Raw genomic sequence first — 21924 nt, 5'->3', positions numbered from 1 at the left:
TCTAACTATCGTGCGTAACGCTCTCCTAAGTCGGTCGTCAGAACGCATTTCACGAGCCCGTCAACGCTTCAGTACGGCAGTACCGGTCTCCTGACCAAGGTTTTCCCAATTATATGCGTTTGGGAGCGCCGAACCAGCGAGATATGCAAAACAACACCGAGAGGAGAGCGCAGCAGCAGAAAAGTGGTACTGATATGCTGCAGCTTAGCCAGGTGCGTAAGAATAGCTCAGCTGCTTGTTTTTCCAGCGGAAGGTAGAGGTCCGGGTTGAAGTTTCAGTCCGGCATCCAGTATTAATCCGTCAGGAAGTTTTATCACAATGTACATTCGGCAGCAGAGCCGAAGTCTGGTTTTTGAATGCCAGGACTAGTGTTCTGTTCGTATTATCGTTCCGTTTTTCTGACTGCCCTACCGTCAGAAAGTTACGATCTTACACAGCAGTGCTCACTTTGTTTAAACACAAAGATCAGCGTCATCGGCTGAGGAGCAGCAATGAACAGGCGACGGCACGAACTGTCAAGGTACAATACGTGGTTACACGCTGAAATGGATGTGTTTGGGGCCAAGGAGGGGTGGAGATGAGTTGAATGCCTGACTATCGAAGTTCATTATTCTGTCTTATTAGTAGTGCAATTTTTACTGGTGACAATGTAACGGTATGTGGCGAATTGGTATCAGCTGCATCGATAACTTTTAATTAAGAAAGTCGCTCAGGTATCCCGAGCACCAAGACATATCTGGATCGCACAATCTTCACACAGTTCGTAAAGAAATCATTTCTGCGGAATATTGTGTTGCAAATTAACCGTGTCATATAATCCTTTTATTACCATTGTCCATAGCTTGAGACCTACACACTTGTTTCGTTTACGAACATGTTCTTGGCCTGCATAATTATCCCTTATGTGTTCGAAGTTTTCGGCCGTCTTGGGCAATTTTTCTCTTACAACATGAACTCTGCCTACATACTCCAAATATCTCATTTAAAATTTCCTTTTTCCCACAGAGAAAGATTCGAATGAATATGGGAGACGACGTGCATTTCTCATTTTCTTAGCAGAATACACTTCATATTGTGCGTTCATAACAACTTAAAACTGTACGTCCTACAGAAACTCGAATCCGGATTAGTTCTATCCATTTCAACTGCTCTTTTCATGGAGCCATTCAAGTTCGCCTGAAAGTGCGACTCAAAGACTTGTAACCATGTCCTATCCCTTTTATCTCGCCAGCCGCTGTGGCCGAGCGGTTCTAGGCGCTTCAGTCCGGAACCACGCGGCTGCTACTGTCGCAGGTTCCAATCCTGCCTCTGGCATGGATGTGTATGATGTCCTTAGGTTAGTTTGGTTTAAGTAGTCCTAAGTTTAGGGGACTGATGACATTAGATGTTACGTCCCATAGTGCTCAGAGCAATTTGAACCATTTTGAACCCTTTTATCTCCACAGCGGCCCTCCTGTGATTCCGTGGACGTAATTCCCCCTTGACGTGCATGTGGGAGTTAAATTCCACTACACAGCCTCCAAACCGTAATCGAGTTGAAATTTATTATTATTTGTTAGCATGTACACTGAACTGCCTGCGAGTATACTCGGTGTAAAGTAAAAAGACTTCGTTTCGGTTACAAGGACGAGACTGTGGAGGAATCGAACTTCTGCTTCCTTTTTACCTGGCACCTAGTCTCACTGAATTGTAGGGGAGTAATTAAGGAGCTTAAAATGGATGGAGGAGGAAACGGAAAGTTAAATCCGTAACTTGGTCTCCGAGACATACCTGAATGACTTAGTGCGGTAAGTTCTGAAAGTGAGAGGCAAGGATTCCGTGCGAAGTTTAACTCGTTCACGTCGACTTTTTTTTTTTCCATCGGGCGCCGTGTACTACCAGTGGCTCATGTTAGACTCTACCAATTATGCTGCCAGCAATACAACAACGTATGATATATTACCTATAAGCCAGGCGCAATGAAAAGCTCTGAATACAGTTTTGCGTGACCCTTCAACGAGAGAGCTTTCTGAGCAAATGAGATATCACGTAAATTTCGATTAGTTTGGCTTGAAATTATTTTATGTGATCCCTCACTTTAAAATTAAAAGGTCAATATATTAAAACAGTAGATTAGGGCGTTTCAGTACGACCGCCACCCAGTGTCGAGATATAGGGAAATCAGTCTCGCCAAATGAAGGAAAGCATGAATACACCCTCCCCCCCCCCCCCCCACCCCCAGCGAGAAACACAATTCGCAGCGCCGGCGTCAACATGTTAGGGTAGCGAAATTGTGAATAGGTTATGGTGAAGTAGGATGGTATGTGCAACTGACCTTCGACAGTGAAGACGAAGGAGATGGCGTCGATGTCCGGGTTGTAGGGGCGGCTGAGCGTGACGCTGACTGCGAAGGGCTGGCCGCGGCGCACGACCAGCCGGGGCTCCTTCTCGCGGTCCATCAGCTCGTACTGGCGCGTGCGGTGGGCGTCGCCGTTCTCTGCCAGCAGCACGTCCACCTCCTTCACGGACGCCACCTCCGGCGCCACGCCCGCGTCTGGCACATCACCTGCAACACAGTACAATAATCAGCTTCAGTTTCTGCCGACATGGAACCTGCAAACAACACCAAAAGTCCCTAAGGTTTCATTACGTGAAATAGTGTCATATGTGTGAACTGGTGAACCAAATCATTACGACTGCCCACCGTGACGTTGGGTGTCGCCTGATGGCGTTGCGGGCACGTGGCACGGTAGCAGAAGTATGTAAGTGGAGCAGACACGGACGGAGGATCGTCCCAGCGAATATATGGGACGCAAATGGAAGACTGAGATAAGCGACTTTGACAAAGGCCAGATTATTATTACGTAGAGCCCGTGAACGAGTATCTCGAAAACGGTGAAGTTGGTCGAATGTCCACGTGCTACTCTCGTGACCATCTACAGAAAAAGGACAGTGAAACTACCTCTAGGAGCTAAATGGTTGGACGTCCGCGACTCTTCACAGAACGTGGGGTTCGGAGGCTTGTCTGCTCTCTAAAGTAGGATAGATGGTGATCTCTGCCGAAATAACACAGTGTTAGTGCACGTACAGGTGCGTCGAAGCACGCCGTTCATCGTACGTTGTTGAACATGGAGCTTCGCAGCAGACTAACCCTACGTGTTCACATGTTGAACCAACGACATAATCAGTTGTGATTGCAGCGGGCGCGGGACCATCGGGATTCGACCGTCGACAAATGGAAACGTGCTGGATCGTCAGGTGAATCACATTTTTGCTACGCTAGGTAGCTGGTCGTCTCCACAAACGCCGTCATCGCTGTGAACGGCGGCTCGAGACGTGAAGCGCACCACGAACGCAGGCTGGTGGGAGCAGTATTATGCTATGGAAGACATTCCCCTGCGGTTGCATGGGAACTGTGACAGTAGTCGAAGACTCGCTGACAGCTGCGAACCAACTAGTTGCTTGATATCTTCCTCGACGGTAGTGTCATCTTTGAGCAGTGTAATTGTCCATGACTCGGAATTAGAACCATGCTACAGTGGTTTGAGGAGCATTATAGTAAACTCACGCTGATGTCTCAACGACCAGATTTGCCTGATGTAGATCCTATGGAACCCATCTGGGTCGCTATCGGGCGCCATCACCACATAAGCAAATCAGTGGCCCTTTATTTACGCGAATTCTGTGACCTGTGCATAGACATCCAATTACACATACTTACCTACCAACAAACTGTCGGATTCCTGACATGAAGAATCAGTTATGTAATTCGTTCCAGAGACGGACAAACGAACTGTTAAGCAGTTGGCTATATTCTTTTGGCTCATAAGCGTTTCTCTATAACAGCTCGGCGTTTCAGCTCCGATAGATCACGCAATGTCATCCTCTCCAATTGTGTCATTCGGGTGCAGTATGGCGGGTGTGGTGTGAGCTCAATACCTTCCCGGCACTTGTCAGCGACACACACTTTGGAGCCGCTGCTTATCACCCAACCAGTTCCTCAGCTGGCTGCACGAAGCAGAGTGCACGCCGTACCAAGGCTCCCCCTACGGAAAAATCAATACCTGTACTGGGAGTTGAATCCGATTCTTCCGCATGGCAATCGTACCAGCTGATAACTCAGCCACTGGGGAGGACATGAGCGGCGATACCTATCTAATGAAGATTCATGAACGTGACGGCCTGCCTCAGGAGCCGTAGTTGTGCGAAAACTTGGAGAAGATTGTATGTAAATCTCCTGATTATATTGTTGTATTACTAGCCTGGGAGACAGAAGTAATTGGGTCACGATGTAGGAACAGAGATTGGAGTAATACTATTCTAAATGTGTTATCAGAAAATTACCTTGGGGAGTTAACCAGAGTCCGACTCTTCAGGGTAACTTACTAGGTCTCCTGTTTACAACAGGACTGACTTCATCGATGCAGTAGCTACATCGGTAACCGAGATCGGTACTGTGGTGTTTGTTTCAACGGCAGCCAGTTCGAATTCTGGTATATGAAAAAATTATCACCACCAGTATCTGGCTGGCGGCAACGGCCTTGCCACAGTGGTAACACCAGTTCCCGTCAGATCACCTAAGTTAAGCGCTTCATGCTTGGCTAGAACTTGGATGTGTGACCATCTAGGTCAGCCGTGCCCAGCTGGCAAGTTGGGTGTACTCTACCCTTGTGAGGTCAATTGAGGAGCTATTTGATTGAGAAGTAGCGGTTCGGGTCACGAAATCAGACAACAGCAGGTAGAGCGGTGTGCTGACGACTGGCCCCTCCATATTCGCATTCAGTAATGCTTATCAACTGAAGATGACACGGCAGTCGGTCGGTAGCTCTGGGACTTCCGAGGCCTGCTCGGACGAAGTCTTTTTTTAGTATTTGGCTGGCAAGGTTGCTAACGTGGTCGAGTTACGTTCGTCATCCCCAGACTTCGCACCAGTGTCTATATTAAACTCGAAACCTCTGCTCATGGAGTTAGTACATGTGACACCCTTGATGGTGATCTGTCCGACTGAAGGGGATGTTAAGTTCGGCGGCCCGCTCGTGCTGTTCGAGAGGAGCGGGTTATGTGCCGGCACTGCGTTTCACCCTCTCCCTTATCATCATAAAAGACAAACATGACAGAAAACTATCAGTTACATCCGTTGCAGTCATCTAAGCTCAACTGTTACGGTTCAGATACAGCTCTTGTACACATTGAGGAACGAGACTTACTGGGAGGGGCCACACTATTTCCGATTAGGCGGCTGAACTAGAGCCCCGATGCCTCCCAACCAACAATGACATACGACTCTTACTTTTCTTTTCTTTGACGGAGCTCAGCAGTGAATAATCGATCATAAGAACGTCATAGGATTGCTGACTACACGTGTCAGTAAGAATGTCAAGAAAGATAGGAAGTCCGTTAAGAAACAGTCTTCTGATTACCTGAGCAATCAATTTCAAACAGTAATGTGAAAATCTCATAAAGTTAGAGACTTTTGTGCTTATACGAAGACCGGCAACCAGTCGTCCTTCCCACATTTCGAGACTGGAACAGGAAAGAAAGTGTCAGTGATTTGTGGAACACCCGCCGCACACCACACACTGTCGTCAGACGGCTCGTGGAGAATATACGTATGTAGATGTAGAACATGTGACAACCCAGTTTAAGTGTCGACAAAAATGCCTCAGCGTTAACAACCTTTCTGAAATAAATCAGCCAAGCAGCATTTTGCACTAGATGTACTCCGATAAAGAACTACACCACCACACTGAAGCGTGGAAAAAGATTTTGGGATCAAGACACTAACGACCTACGTGAGTACATCGATTTGGGTAAAACCGAGACATCGATGTATGTGTTAGTACAAGCTGAATTCGTGTTACAGTTATAGAAAAAGAGAAATATAACGTAAGCCAGCAGCCGTTTTTTGAACTAGTAATGTGGTCACTTGTACATGCGTCATTGTTTTTCGCAGGTAAACCTCTAACAGAAAGGAAACTGCTGATAAAAGACATGCAGCAGTTTTTTCGAGTACAGCGCAGTGCTGGAGTTCTGGGCACCCAGCCAAACAGTACTCGCGCTGTCACTCCCTAATCGAAGGTAATCTCAGGAACGCTGTAACGGCATGAGGGCATGTATTTAGCTACCATGATCATATGATATGAATTCTGTAGGATACTTCTAAAATACTGTGAGAATGATGATCACTACGTACCATTCGGTGCAACCAGTCTCCATGAGATGTGACTGACAGTTGAGCAGTTATAGAAGCCCAACATTCCCGGTATATGAGGAGTTGTCGCCATAATACGAGTAATCTTGGGTACTCTTCGCTACTGTGCAGGTTTGTCTACTTCAGTCCTTTGTCAGCGCAATGATGGTAATACCGAAAGCAAAATAAACGGTTGAAGGTTGGAAAGAAATGTAATCATTTACCCACACAAATGTAATAAGAAAATCTTCAATGAGTCTCATTATTGTTAAGATCTTCCGGCATTATGACTGGTACTTTCACCTATGTCCTGATGTGTCATCCCAGTTTTCTGCCGCTGAGTCACAACGCCAGTGCACAGGCGAAACTTGCAGAACACAAGCTCCACTATTATTACCTCGGCGTGCGTCGCCCTTGACATTTATTCAGAGTGGACGTACGCCCGCTTAACCGGATTTGGTAGTGAAGTATGCTGATCCACCTCACCGCTGTCTGGCAGCGTTTCCGCCGCTTACGTAACGATAACATTTCGCAAACGGCCTGGATAGTTCCTTTTTTTTTTGGTTTGGTCCAAACACGGTGCATTTGAGTCGCACGCGACCTCCAGGCTACCAACGTAACTGAAGGCGCCAGAGGCAACAGTAGACCTCAAACCAACTTTTTGTTCGAAGGAAGGACGCAAGATTACGGTTTAAAATCCCGCCGACGATGAGGTCATTAGGAACGGAACACAAGCTCAGATTGGAGAAGGATTAGGAGGGAAATTGTCTATGCACTTTCGAAGGAACCATCACAGCATTCGCCGTACACCGGTTAGCATTTTAGGGGAAGACTGGGGTGGGGGGTGGGGAGGGGGGAGGCAGGGTGGAGGCTATAGAAAAGGCATCTCGGAATCCTTACTTCTACCGTTGTCAAATCCAAATTAACATGCCGACCCTGTGTAAGAAGGGATAAAGGTCGGGAAAAAGATGTCAAAATAAAAGGTCTTCGCAAGAAAATTAGTTTCTCTAAGAAATCAAAATAATGTTATGTCCCTGAGGAAAAGAAGGTTCGCTTGCACAGTCGTAGAGCCAAGAGTATAAAAGTGGAAGAACAATCGGGTTTCATTGCCCCCTTTAGATTCATTGTAGCCACTCATAAAGTTTTCACACTGATGTGATAGCTTAGCTCCGCCTCCTCTGGTGTGAAATGAAAATTTGTTCTTGTTATCGGCCTGGCTGATAGTTTGAACACAAGTCGGAGGTAGTGAAGCAGTCACCTTTAAACAGTAAGTAGGAGTTGGTTAGCATTTTCCTGTTACAGGCATTTGCATCACTTATGAGTGGTTCCAGCTCGCCCTGCCATTCCTTCTTCGGAGCTTCCTTCATATTGTTTAGTTGTTGACAGTATTCGTGAGTGCGACTTTCAGTTCCGCAGTGACTTTTGCAGATGTCGTCACCTTTATTTTTTTCCACAATCCTCTTCAATGATTGTCTGTCACTATCAGTCAAAACAAACTTTCGCTCACGTTGTGACTTAGTCGATGATGTCCTTCCGCTTTTTCTGTGTGTAGTGTAAATTTTCGATTCGGTGCCTCTTCAAACACTACACTTCTCCTAGCTTGGTTACAGAAGCACCCATCATACGAGCACCAATAATTTTCCCTCGTTGGAATTGACTTAGCCCGGACATAACGCATTTACAACTACACGGACCACTGTTCTGACCAGGACTGGCATTTGCAACGCATTGATGATATTGCAAGTGTGTCGTTCGTGGCCAAATACTGGGCGGTTCCAGTGACAGTGCAGCTACCCACAGAGGTCCAATGTGGGCTGTAATTATCGTACGACAGCGAAACTTGGTAGATATTCTAATGCGCAACAGATTTATACTGTAAAAAATTTAGTTCCGATTATGGCGACCAGGTGCAAATCTGGCGCTGTAAATGCAAGGGAGACGTATGCAGTTGTTCCCATATGTAACAGATTAGGAACGGGACGTGCGCAGAAAGGTCAAATAAGTACGTATCTAGAAGAGTCAGTCAGTATACTGCTTCCTCTTGCATATATCTCGCGGAAAGGTGGAAGTAAAATTACAGAGATTCGAGCTCACAAAGGGAGGCTCTACCGACAATAGTTTTTCCGGTACACCACTCGCGGCTGGAACAAGAGAGGCGCAGTGGTAAACAAAGTACCCTCCGCCACACACCATATGCTCGCAAAGTATAGACTTGTAGAAAGTAAACTCCGGGAATATTGTGTCCGCATTGTTTTGTGCAACTCGTGTATGATGCTACAGTGGAGTCAGGTCACCTTAGCGTACAGGTGACAGTCATGGGGCATGAATGAGCGAGATGGTCGGCAAGCTTGTTTGCGTGGAACGCTGCCAGCAGTGCGGTGTGTTGCTTTGTGGAGGCGGCAGTGGCTGCAGCGCTCCGGAGGACCGGTTCTCCGGGAGGCGGCGCTGCTGCCATCTCGCCAGCCGCCAGCCGGGCTGCTCCTGAGGACACGTGTAGCCGCCGCTCTACACTCCTCCCTTTTTACGTGCAGCGGGCGGCCCGTTAGCCACGTGTGGCAGGCACGGTACCCAGACAGCTGTCTTCTACAGTATAAGGCCGCTACGCTGCTCCCGCTTCCTGGATTAGTAACATCTATCATCCAGTTGCTTTCTGTAGGCATCCGTTACTACGACGCGCTAAGCATTCGTTGTAGAATCTGTTTCCGGATGCGTGTGACGTGGCTCCTCACACCAAAGAGTTTGAGCATTTCTTCGAATGGTCTGTCATAGTCGTTTACGTGACAGCTGAACTCGGATTCGGAATTAGACATCATCTATCTACTCAAACGTCTTAGTACTAATCCGCTGACCTCCGATTTCAGTCCATCTTTATCCACAAATTGTTTCTGCCTGACTGCCTTTTCCTGTTTTATCGTCTAGTATACATCACTTTCTTTTTATCATCACTTTTCTGGTTGCTCTGATGCGACTCGCCACGAGTTCCTCTTCTGTACCTACATCATCTCAAAGCAGCACTTACACTAAACGTCCTCATTTATTTACTGAATATATTTAAGTTTTCCATTGTCTATCTGCCCCTGCAGTTCTTATTCCCCATGTCTCTCTCAGGTACTAGGAAAGTTAGTGCTTCATGCTTTATCATATATCTTCTTGTACTGTCCTTTTTGCAGTGTTCTCCTCGAATTCTTTTCGTCTCCTCATTTTCTACCAGTCCACCACAGTCTCAACGTCCTTTTACAGCAACACATGTCAAATGCTTTGAGTCTCTTCTGTACCGGTTTTCCGTTATTCACTGAATGACGTTGATAGAATGCTGTGATCCAAAAGTAATTTCTCCCTCATATATAGATCGCTATTTAATATTAGTAGCCTTTTTTGGCCAACAATGGCCTTTCTAACTGTGATAGTCTGATTTTCATGTCTTCATTGCTTCGTCGCTCATGTGTTATTTTGCTTCCAAGGTAGGAGAATTCGTCCATTTCGTTTATATCCTTGCCCCCAACTTTCGTGTTAAGTTTATCGCTGATCTCATTTCTGTTGATCTCAATTACTTCCGTCTTTCTGCGGTTTACTCTCAATCAAAATTCATTCCTCGCTAGTGTATTCATTCTTTTCGAAAGGTCCTGTAGTTCTTTCTCACTTTCACTGAAGACACAGATTTCACTAGTGACTCTTAACTTTGTTATTTCTTCACACTGAATTTTATCCCAATTTCTTTTATCTCCGTTATTGCTTTTTCGCTATATAGATCAAACAATAGGATCGATAGCTCCACCGCTATGTTACATCCTTTTCAAATCTATCACTTCGTTCTTGGTCTTCCTTTGTTATTGAACCTTGAGAATTTGGAACATCTTCCACCATTTTACATTGTCAAATGCTTTTTCCAGGTCGACTAAACGCATTAAGCCAACTTGATTCTTTGTAAGTCTTGCCTCTATTATCAGGAGCAACGAATGAACTGTCTTCTTTGATGTCTTTCCCTTTCCTAAACCGAAATCTGGTCCTACCATATCCTCAGTTTTCTTTTCCATTCTTCTCTATAGCAACTTCGATGCATGAGCCGTTAAACCGATCGCGTGATAGTTTTTGCAGTCGACCTTGCTACCTTCCGGATAATGTAGATGATATTTTTTCCGAAAGTCTGATAGTACGTATCCAATCTCACAGATTCCATACACCATCTAGATTAGTTGTTCGATTGCTACTTCCTCTAATGATTTCAGAAATTCAGAAGGAATGTTATCTACGACTTCACCCTTATTTCATCACAATCTCTTTTATTCTTGGTAACTTATTAAACTACATGCTGTGCACCTAGCCGAACAGAACAGCTAGTGAAAATCTGCATCTCTGTGAATCCTCAGTATACTTCACACCAGTATCAAGCGACAATGTCACCTAATACAGTACATGACAAAGATCTAGATGTACGATTCCAGTAACCCATTTTCATCACGAAAGTTATAAATATTATTCAGGGAATACATACCTCATCCATAGCGGCCGTGTAAACAAAATTTTGTTAACAAAAGCTACGAGAGTCGTATGTAATTATTCTCACACCAGAAAGTAACCTTAACTGGAACATAACTATACACCTAGGAACGAACCGTGTAAATACGTAGAAATGTGTACTAGTAGTGACAAACTCTTTCGAAGGAAATGAGATTCTGTTGTCGCATTACTAAAACAAAATTTCTAATGCATTAAGACTGTTGTGTCCTTCTGGAAACTAGTGGAGAGGAGTACATTTACCTACAAGATTTCTGAAAAGAGTCATCACTTAGTTTTTTCTGTTCTTTATCACGGTGTTGCTTTTTTACAGTTATTTCTCGTAATTGACTTTATGCTTCCTCAGTCAGGCAGCGTTCGAATTATTGCCCAAGGTATACTCAAACGGTTCTACTCTCCGTCTCTAATGACGACGTTTCCGACGAAAATTTCAGTTGTAATTTTCCTTTTATTTGTCACAACTAACAAGGGAACCTCCCAATCGCATCCCCCTCGGATTTAGTTATAAGTTGGCACAGTGGATAGGTCTTGAAAAACTGAACACAGATCAATCGAGAAAACAGGAAGAAGTTGTGTGGAACTATGAAAAAACAAGCAAAATATACAAACTGAGTAGTCCATGCGCAACATAAGCAACATCAAGGTTAGTGTGAGCTTAGGAGCGCCGTGGTCCCATTGTTAGCGTGAGCAGCTGCGGAACGAGAGGTTCTTGAATTAAGTCTTCCATAGAGTGAAAAGTTTAATTTTTTATTTTCAGTCAATTATCAAAGTTCAAGCACTCACACATACTCAACTTCGCTCTCCAAAATTCCAGGACATGTTCAGATTTGCTTGGATATATGCAGGATTTGACGATCTACACACGGAAAAATTTGAAAACATTAAAAACATATGTTTTGACAGAGCACAGGAAAACTGTGCGACTGTGAAACTGTTGCATTCATTTGTTGCAGTTTATGTGACAAACTCTTATGTTTTCATCACTTTTTTGGGAGTGATTATCACATTCACAAGAAAACCTAAATCGGGCAAGGTAGAAGAATTTTTTTACCCGTTCGCCAAGTGTACAAGTTAGGTGGGTCGACAACATATTCTTGTCATGTGACGCACATGCCGTCACCAGTGTCGTATAGAATGTATCAGACGTGTTTTCCTGTGGAGGACTCGGTTGACCTATGACCTTGGGATCAAATGTTTTCCGTTCCCATTGGAGAGGTACGTCCTTTCGTCTACTAATCGCACGGTTTTGCGGTGCGGTCGCAAAACACAGACACTAAACTTATTACAGTGAACAGGGGCGTCAGTGAACGAACGGACAGATCATAACTTCGCGAAAATAAAGAAAGTCAACTTTTCACTCGAGGGAAGACTCGAACGAAGGACCTCTCGTTCCACAGCTGCTCACGCTAACCACGGGACCACGGCGCTCCTAAGCTAATGTATCCTTGATGTTGCATATCTTGCGCATGGACTACCCAGTTTGTATATTTTGCTAATTTTTTTCATAGTTCCACACAACTTCTTCCTGTTTTCTCTATTGATCTGTGTTCAGTTTTTCAAGGCCTATCCACTGTGCCTACTTATAACTAAATCTGAGGGGGGTGCGATGGGGAGGTTCCCTTGTAAGTATTTCGTAGAAGTACTCTGTCTTAAGACTTAGAACCACAACGATGCAAAAGAAGCTCTGTAGAGTATATACTCGACGAAAACTAGTCCAGTGGTCGATGTCACACGTCTAAAACATTCGTACAGCGTAAATGGACGGGTTGCAGTCTTCTGAAGGTTAGTTTACAGCATTAGAAACTGGTGTTGGATTAATCCACTACTAGTCATTCGATTTTTTTCAAGTAGAAATTAGCTGTTCTGCTTACAAAACACTCACAACATTATATTCCATAGCAGCAGTTTACAACTAACTAACAACCATTTCGGACAGAAATAATCAGAGGTGCCACGAGACAGAACGCTGCTGTAACATACAGCATATCGTGCTTCAGCGAATTCTAAAACGTCGTACGCTTCATTGTCTGCCTAGGCCGTCGGCACCGCAACAACTCATGTTAGGGTGCACTAGAAATAAACCTTTCCTGGATGCGAATCTGCTCAGTGTTCTGTTCACTTGCGTAACGCAACGTGCTTCTTAGTCAGGGAGCATACTTTCTCTTTTTTCTTTTCACAGGCAACACGTTGTATATTTTCCCGCATTCCTCTGCAGAGCAAGTTCGGAGAGGCACACAGCGAAGCGTGTCAATAAACAGATCCACGAGCGTCACGAAAAAACCGCCACGTTTTTTGCCCTTGGTGAACTTCTCACAAGAAAATCAAGAGTTTTATAAGCTAACTTTACAAGTGTTTCCACATTAATTAACAAGGTTATCCTATATCCTTGCTAAAACTACACAATGTACGTGGGTGTTGTGACGAATACATTACTGCTGGTATGCCAACATTTCATAAGCTTCCATATTATTTTTGTCTGCAGTGTTTATCGTCCCCGTTTCAGTTCCGTACAAGACAACACTCTAGAAAAAACTCTCTAAGCAACATTTCGGAATAATACCTTCATAAAAGACTCCCTAACGCTAAATATTGTATTCCATGTTAACAAATTTTATTTTTCTTGCTATTGCCGGCCAGCATTGTATATACTCACTAATTCAGTGATCGTCTCTTATTTTACTGTCCAAATAGCAAAACCGATCTACTGGTTTTAGTGCCACATTTCCTAATTTAATTTTATCACCATTGCCTGATTTGATTCGACTACGTTCCTTAACGCTTCTTGTACTTTTGTTGACTTTCATGACCTAAACATTCCAATCGATGGCTCTTGCGAGTCTCCGACAGTGAAAATGTTGTAGGCATATCTCAAAGCTTTATTTTAATATAAATTAGGCAGACGAGTATGCTATTTCCGTTCTCAGATATTGCTTTCTTTTCGTGCCCTTTGACTCTTGTAATTGCGGTCTGGTTTCTGTAGAATTCGTGAAGAAATTTCATCCCATCAAGGCCGAGTTATTTGGAGAGTAAAAAGTTATAGAGCTGTAGACATCGTGGAATCCCTTCTTTCATGTTGAAAAATAAAATAAATATCAAATTACGGCATAAACTGGAATTACTCTACTTCTTCCTGATCTATATCTTTTGTCTCTCTCTATCTTTCCTTTATCTTAGAGGCAAGAGGAAGATCGCTGCTTACATAAGATTTCGTAAACTGAGTTGAAACACGTATGTATGTAATATGTAAAGGGGAAAGGTTGTTTACCAAAAATAGCTAAAACTCCTTGATAGATTTATCTCATTTTTCTACACGATTTCCTAACGAAAATTTGAACAGGCAGGAATCAGACGCAACAGTGAATAAAAGTAATTAAAAATTAAATGTCTAACAAATGAAATACGTCATGACAAAGTGACTGCAATTCCTATCGCGAGAATAAATTACACCAGCAATACTCGTCTTGGAGATAGTACCATCAGGCGTCACTAGATCGCGGGATGAGCGAAAGATCGAAAATTTGAGAGAGACATGACTGTAAACTGTTATTTAGTGATTAGTTGCCGATGTTTCATGCAGCGGAGCAAGGTTGGCCGTGAAGAACCTGTTGCCGCACGTCACGGGGTACGCCGCAGATGAGGACGTAGTCAGTCATTCTCCGCATTCCGGTGATACCCAGTGCTTTAAATACGTCCTTCGATTTAAAGCGGTTGCAGTTTCCTACGCGGCTTGCATTCGCTACGAGTATCAACAACACACGGCGGCAGGCACTTCGTGTGACATATATTAAACGTGCCGGGCACTGCAACTACTACCCACAATAAAAGAAATCCGATCGACACTTAAATACATTTCTCCCTTTCTGAACCAAACTTGGAATAAAAAACTGAAAAAATCAGCCACATGTTTGGTGAAGTGATTTTTATACAAGTGAGAAACAAAATACATTAGAGAAGTATCTGAAGTGCCTGTTTGCTGTAAATGATTTCGAGTAACATTCAGAGGTGCGGCAGAACTTTCTCTAAACTACTTTATTTCTTGCTTGACTGTTTTCTTTTGCTTATTTTTTTTCAGTTCTTCTTTTAAAGTAAGTTAGAAGGTCAGTATCACCTTGCGTTTTCCCACATTTCTGTGGAACCCAGTCTGACCTTCCCCGCGGATGCAGGAGAAGAGTACCAGAACAGACAGTGTAGGTAGACGAGGCGAAAAGGAAGGCCACCGGCGGGTCAGCGCTCTAGGGCAAGCGCCGGGCTGGGGCCGAGGTGACCTGCGCGACCTCCGTTATCGCGCGTCCCATCCGCGGTGCGGGAGAGATGAGTGGCGACGAGGCGCGTCGGCCAAATGTCCGGAGGCCCGCCCACGCCGCCGCTGATGGCTATCGCCGGCTGCAGCCGCCCTGCCGACACGCGGGGGCACTCCTCCGAGCTGAGAGGCGTCTGTCTGCTGCCACACACAGGATACGACACCTCACTGCTCCAACGTTGGGGGTTGTACCACACGGAAAAGTACTGTGTGAGTGACTGTTGTGCCACTGACAGCAAGCGTTACTTCAGATTCCTTTCTCGACATTTACGTACATAGATGGTGGCAGGCTCAAGGTACTACTTGACGACTGTGCAGGAGGAATAGTCTGAGAAAATTCAGTATATTCAGAGTGATTTTCAAGTACGTATAACTGAGACTGGCCAGTTGGGTCCGAGAAGATTAGTTGTACACATGCCTCCTGCAGGTCTTCAAGAAGCACGTGATTCTTCTCCTCTGACATATACGGTAATGAATCTCTGTAAGTCAATCTTTATACAGATAGTTAGAGGGCCTCGGCTGTTCAGTACAGAATGTCGAATCAAAACACCTTCTAGCCGTCTAAATTTCCAGTTGCTATTTTATTTGAGCAACCAGTTTCGGTGTTACATTACGCCATCTTGAGGCCCCTTGACCGACATATGGGAAGGACCAGAGGTGGAAATCATCATACACGTCGCTTAGAGGGCCTGAAGATGATGTAATGTAGCGCAGAAGCTGGTTGCTCAAATAAAATAATAACTGGAAATTAAGCAGCTGAAAGGTGTTTTCATTCGACAGCAACGCTGAAGGGCCAAATAAACGTATAGGCATGCGTATTCAAATACAGAGAAATGTAAACAGTTGCCGTCGGCAACACCTATATAAAACAACACACGTCAGCCGCAGTTGTTAGATCGGCTACTGCTGCTCCAATGGCAGGTTATCAAGATTGAAGTTAGTTTGAACGTGCTGTTGTTGTCGACGAACGAGCGATGGGACACAGCATCTCTGAGGTGCCGTCGAAGTGGGGATTTTCCCTTAAGACTATTTCACGAATGTGCCGTGAATATCAGGAACACGATAAAACACGAAGACTCCAACATCGCTACTGCCGCAAAAAGATTGTGCACGAACGGGACCAACGACGACTGAAGAGAATCGTTTAACGTGACAGAAGTGCAACCCTTCCGCAAATTGCCGCAGATTTCAATGCTGGGCCATCAAGTGTCAGGGTGCGGACCACTCAACGAAACATCAGCGATATGGGCTTTCGGAGCCGAAGGCCACTCGTGTTCTCTTGATGACTGCACGACACAAAGCTTTATGCCTCGGCTGGGCCCGTCAACGCCGACTTGGACTGTTGATAGGTGGAAACATGTTACCTGCTCGGACGAGTCTCGTTTCAAATTGTATCGAGCGGATTGAAGTGGATGGGTAATGACACAATCTCATCAATCCGTGGACCCTGCATGTCAACCGGGGACTGTTCAGTCTGGTGGAGGTTCTGGAACTGTGTGGAGCGTTTGCAGTTGGAGTGATATGGAACCCCTGATAAGTCTAGATACGACTCCGACAGGTGACACGTACGTAAGCATCCTGTGTTATCACCTGCATCTATTCATGCCCGTTGTGCATTCCGACGGACTTGGGCAATTCCAGCAGGACAATACGACATCCCACACGTCCAGAATTTCTACGGAGTGGCTCCAGTAACACTTTTCTGGGTTTAAAAACTTCCGCTGGCCACCAAGCACCCCAGACATGAACATTATTGAGCATATCTGGGATGCCTTGCAACGTGCTGTTCAGAAGACATCTCCACCCCCTCGTACCATCACGGATTTATGGACAGCCCTGCAGGATTCATGGTGTCAATTCCCTCCAGCACTACTGCAGACATTATTCGACTCCATACCACGTCTTGTTGCGGCACATTTGCTTGCTCGCAGGGGCGCTACACGATATTAGGCAGGTGTACCAGTTTCTTTGGCTCTTCAGTATATATGGCAATGAGGACGTACACCACCTGACCGAAAGTATCCGGACGCATATTAGTGGATATTTATATGGGGTGTATCCACACATACTTTTATAGTGGTTTCAGCTTACTGGGAACACTTTCAACGAGGCATCTCAATGACTGTGGAGGAATTGCTGTCCATTCTTCCACAAGATCCGAAACCAGAGAAGGCAATCATAGTAGACGCTGGGGTCTGGAGGGAAGTCGACGTTCCAGATCGGTTCTGTTCAGGTCGGTACACTGGGCAGGCCAGTCCATTTCAGGAACGTTACTGTCCACAGACCATTGTCTCATAGATGCTGTATCAGCATTCTCATGCGTTTTCAAAAATCGACCGTGCCGAATTCGACCTATCTGATCAAAAGTATCCGTGCACATTCAGGCTTCACCACTAGCTGCCAAGAGACGCTGACGCGCCAGCATAAAAGATGCCGGAGAGTATTATGTTTGTCAGCAGAGAAGTGGAGGAGTGGGTCGGTCGGGAAATTTCAGTGATTTCGAATGTGGACGTCAGCTCAGTAACAAATCAGCATTATCATGCTGATACAGCTATCGTCTCCAAACTCTTTCTCTACCATAGGCAGTACACAGTGCTGTAAAATGTGTTCAAGTCATTCCGCATTTAGCGGTGTCGCAAGCGCAATAAAGGGACAGCACCCTAACTTCGAAAAACACCCCCTCGCCGTGATGCCGCCTCCTTCATACTTCACTGTCGATCCATCGTCCTGCCACAGTGTCTAGCGCGATTCATCGCCGCAAATCACTCGTTTCCAGTCATCAACTGTCCAGTGGCGTCGGTTAACATTCACTACCTGCTCAACCATTGCACCCCATTCAGGTTAGGTTAGATTAGGTTAGGTTAGGTTAGGTTAGGTTAGGTTAGGCTGCTGGTAGCACTTTGAAATTGACCAGTGATTACTTCCGCTGATTTTATGCCATTTTCTACAACCAACTGTCGACGGTTCCTGTCCGTCAGTACATGAGGTCTGCCTGATCTTGGTTTAGCTGTACTGTAGTTATTTCTTCGCGTTTACAACTCACAATCACATTACCAACAGTTGACTTGCTGAATTTGTTACTGAGCTGACATCCACATTCGAAATCACTGAACTTTCCTGGCCGATCCACTCTAACGCTTCTCTGCTGACAAACATAATACTCTCCGGCTGGCGCGTCAGCGTCTCTTGGCAGCTAGTGGTGAAGCCTGCGTGTGTACGGATACTTTTGATCAGATACGTCGAATTCGGCGCGGTCGAATTTTGAAAACGTCATCGACGGGTGGAGTGAAGTTTAGCCAGGGTCACGCGTCCCTCTGGAACGTTAGAGTGGCCTGGTGCGGCTGTGAGGCGGTGCCTCAACGCCACAAGCGGGCTCTGTGGCGCTGCGTGCATTACCGGCACGCAAAAAAGCACCGCCGACGGCGACGTGGCTGGGCGGCGCGGCGCGGCGCGGCGCTGTGCTCAAGGTGAAGCTGTCCGGTCCGGTCTGACATCATCGCTCTCGTTCGGCCCTCCTGTGAGCTAACGGCGAGGCTAACAGACGGCGGCGCAGCCAACGCAACGCGCTGACCCACTCCGTCCGTGTCTCACGTAACGCTATCGAAGATCGCAGGCAAACAGGACGGGATCGAGCGAAATATTCGCATATCGTTGGGGGTATCGTCTTAACGGGGTGAAGCAGCTACACCCTTTCGTGCTTTCGCAACACATTACTCTTACCTCAGCACAGTTAATACTAAACAACGTGTCACAGCGATGACGCGTTAAGCTAGTTCTAGAAATCATCGTGGACCTTTCTCGCACATGCCGTAAGTAAGGCGTGGTTCTCACGCAGGCGATACGATATGCGATACGACAAGTCTCAATGAAGGTCGCGCGACGTGACGGTAATCCGTGCGACACTCGTGTTCCCACAGGAGCCATGCGATAGCAAATGAGAGAGTAAGCGGCAATAGCCGCGCTTGTGGCGCGTTACTGCCAGTCTCGTCGCAAGGCAACTCACATATATTTCACGAATTTACTCGAGACAGTAAAGATGTATGGTTCTCCCCGTAGTGTTAAAAAAATAAATTCCGATATGTTAGCTATATTTGGCATGCAGTATCGTATGACCTAAAATACACCACATGTAAACTGGCCGCTGGATACATTTTTACTGTAAATTTTTCAAAATAAGCGTGATTTTTTTCTCAATTTCCAAGTATGGCAGTAACTATGGGTACTAGTGAAAAGAAAAACAATTCATTATCTAGCTGTGATATCAGACTATAAGATGCAAAAAAAAATCATTTCTCTTTTTTAACGAATGACAAAGATTGCATATCGGAGAACATGCATGGATTCTAAAACAACGGTTTTTAATTTTTTACATGAAGAAACTAACTACAGGGACAGATATAGAATTATTTAATCTACATAAAACAATCTTTTTAGGCAATTCAGATAACTTAAAATTTCCTTCCCTGTGTATCGTAAGATACAGTTGCGTGAATCGACCACTAATCTGTTTTGCGCCGGGCGATACTGCACTGAATCCTGTTGGTGTTGTATCACCGTCATCGTAGTGCGAACCAGTGCGGTCGTTTCAATTACGTTTCCGCGCACCGCCAACGGGTTGCTTCTGGGTCATGAAACGAGTCTCACTGCGTATCACATTGGATTTCGTATCGCCTCAGTTAAAGAAAAGAACTGAATAGGATTTTAATATTTCTATCAGATGAAAGGCTGCACTCGTCGATACATTGTACAGTGAAGCGCCAAGAAAACTGGTATAGGCATTTGTATTTCAAACACAGAGATATGGAAACAGACAGAATACGGCCCTGCGGTCGGCAACGTATGTATAAGACAACAAGTGTGTTCGCAGTTGTTAGATCAGTTACTGTTGCTACAGTGGCGGTTATCAAGAGTTGAGTGAGTTTGAACGTGGTTTTATAGTCAACATACGAGCGATGGGACACAGCAGCGCCGAGGTAGTGATGAAGTGCGGATTTTCCAATACGGCCATTTCACGAGTATGCCGTGAATGTCAGGAATTCGTAAAACATCGAATCTCCGAAATCGCTGGGGCCGGAGAAATATCCTGCAAGAACGGTACCAACGACGGCTTAAGAGAATCGTTCAACGTGACAGAAGTGCAAACCTTCCGCATATTGCTGCAAATTTCAATGCTGGGCCGTCAAGAAGTGTCAGCGTGCCAAACATTCAACCAAACATAATTGATATGGGCTTTCGGAGCAAAGGTCCACTCATGTACTCTTCATGACTGCACGACACAAAACTTTACCCCTCTCCTGGGCCCGTCAACGTCGATATTGGACTGCTGATGATGGAAATATGTCCTAGTTGTATCGAGCGGATCGACATGTATGGGTATGGACACAACCTCATAAATCCATGGACGGCCGGCCGGAGTGGCCGAGCGGTTCTAGGCGCTACAGTCTGGAACCGCGCGACCGCTACGGTCGCAGGTTCGAATCCTGCCTCGGGCATGGATGTGTGTGATGTCCTTCCGTTAGTTAGATTTGAGTAGTTCTAAGTTCTAGGGGACTGATGACCTCAGATGTTAAGTCCCATAGTGCTCAGAGCCATTCGAACCATTTGAATCCATGGACCCTGCATGTCAGCAGGGAACTGTTCAAGCTGATGAAGGCTCTGGAACAGTGATATGGGACCCCTGATACGTCTAATACGACTCAAACAGGTGACACGTACGTAAGCATCCTTTCTGATCACCTGCATGCATTCATATTCATTGTGCATTCTGCCGGACTTGGGCAATTCCAGCAGGACAATGCGACACCCCACACGTTCAGAATTGCTACTGCGTGGCTCGAGGAACACTCTTCTGAGTTTAAACACTTTCGTCTGCCACCAAACTCGCCAAACATGATCATTATTGAGGATATCTGGGATGCCTTGCTGTTCAGAAGAGATCTTCAGCCCCTCGTGCCCTTGCAGATTTATGGACAACCCTGCAGGATTTGTGGTGTTACTCCTCTCCAGCAGTACTTCAGACATTAGTCGAGTGCATGGCACATCGTGTTGCGGCATTTCTGCGCGCTCGCGGGGGTCCTGCACGATATTAGGCAGGTGTATCAGTTTCTTTGGCTCTTCAGTGTATTTTCCTACGGCATAAAACCTGTTCTGCACTAGCTAACACATAAAAGGTCAATAAAATGCACACAGTGGAGCAGTGCTGATCAGCTGCCCTGCGGGACCGATGCCGGCAGCAGCGCCAGCTGAAGAGCGGAGTGCCAGGCCGCAGCCGTCAACACGCCTCGCCTCTGCCGCCGCGTCCACGTGCGTCGCTGACCTTCCCCACCGCAGCTGCCGCCCAGAGCCGCCTATTAAATTGCACGTCCGCTTACTCCGGATTAGGCGAGGCCCGCAGCTGCGGATGCGACGCACGTTGAATCCAAGTCATCCGGAGAAGTCAGTCATGCGAGTAGGGTCAGTGCCTGCTCGGTAGACGCATGGACCAACGGTGCAGCGTCGAGCAAACTCCGCCTCTTTCTTTCCCACACACTCCATCACGCACCCACATAAAATGTAAATCACATCTTTTACCGTTAAATTTGTTCGTATGGCTCTTCAGTGCACATGAACCACAGTTCCTCGCGTCACAAATCACGTACATGCCATCTCTTTACAATCGAAATACAGCGTCTCACTTATCTAGTGCACTAACTGTGCACATTCTAAACTCCGTTTCTATTGTTGCCGTCTTCCTCTAAAACCAGCTACTCTGCACTCTGCGCACAATAATATGTCACCCTTTAACGTTTTCCCAAAAATTAACGTAATCGCCAATTTTCCCTCTGTGAAGCACTAAACCAAATGAACCCGTCTTCTCAAAGTTGCCTTCTTTCTCTTGTCATCTCTCAATCACGTCGCTTTCTTTTCCCCTGTCTTCATTAATTTTGTTTTATCACATTCC

The 21924-nt window shown here is 45.7% G+C and overlaps 1 protein-coding gene across 2 annotated transcripts in view; it reads right to left on the bottom strand.

The window, feature by feature from the left end:
• LOC124775071 (annulin) overlaps nt 1-21924 on the bottom strand; it is a 443615-nt gene that overhangs the window by 57637 nt on the left and 364054 nt on the right. For both annotated transcript variants that reach the window (XM_047249875.1, XM_047249874.1), the window contains exon 2: nt 2315-2545. In XM_047249875.1, the coding sequence (XP_047105831.1) occupies nt 2315-2545 (231 nt within the window). The remainder of the gene's footprint in view (nt 1-2314; nt 2546-21924) is intronic.

This window comes from Schistocerca piceifrons, chromosome 2 (genome assembly GCF_021461385.2).
Source record: "Schistocerca piceifrons isolate TAMUIC-IGC-003096 chromosome 2, iqSchPice1.1, whole genome shotgun sequence".
NCBI lineage: Eukaryota > Metazoa > Arthropoda > Insecta > Orthoptera > Acrididae > Schistocerca > Schistocerca piceifrons.
The sequence above is the reverse complement of the archived record's forward strand: the minus strand, read 5'-3'. Positions and strand labels throughout refer to the sequence as shown.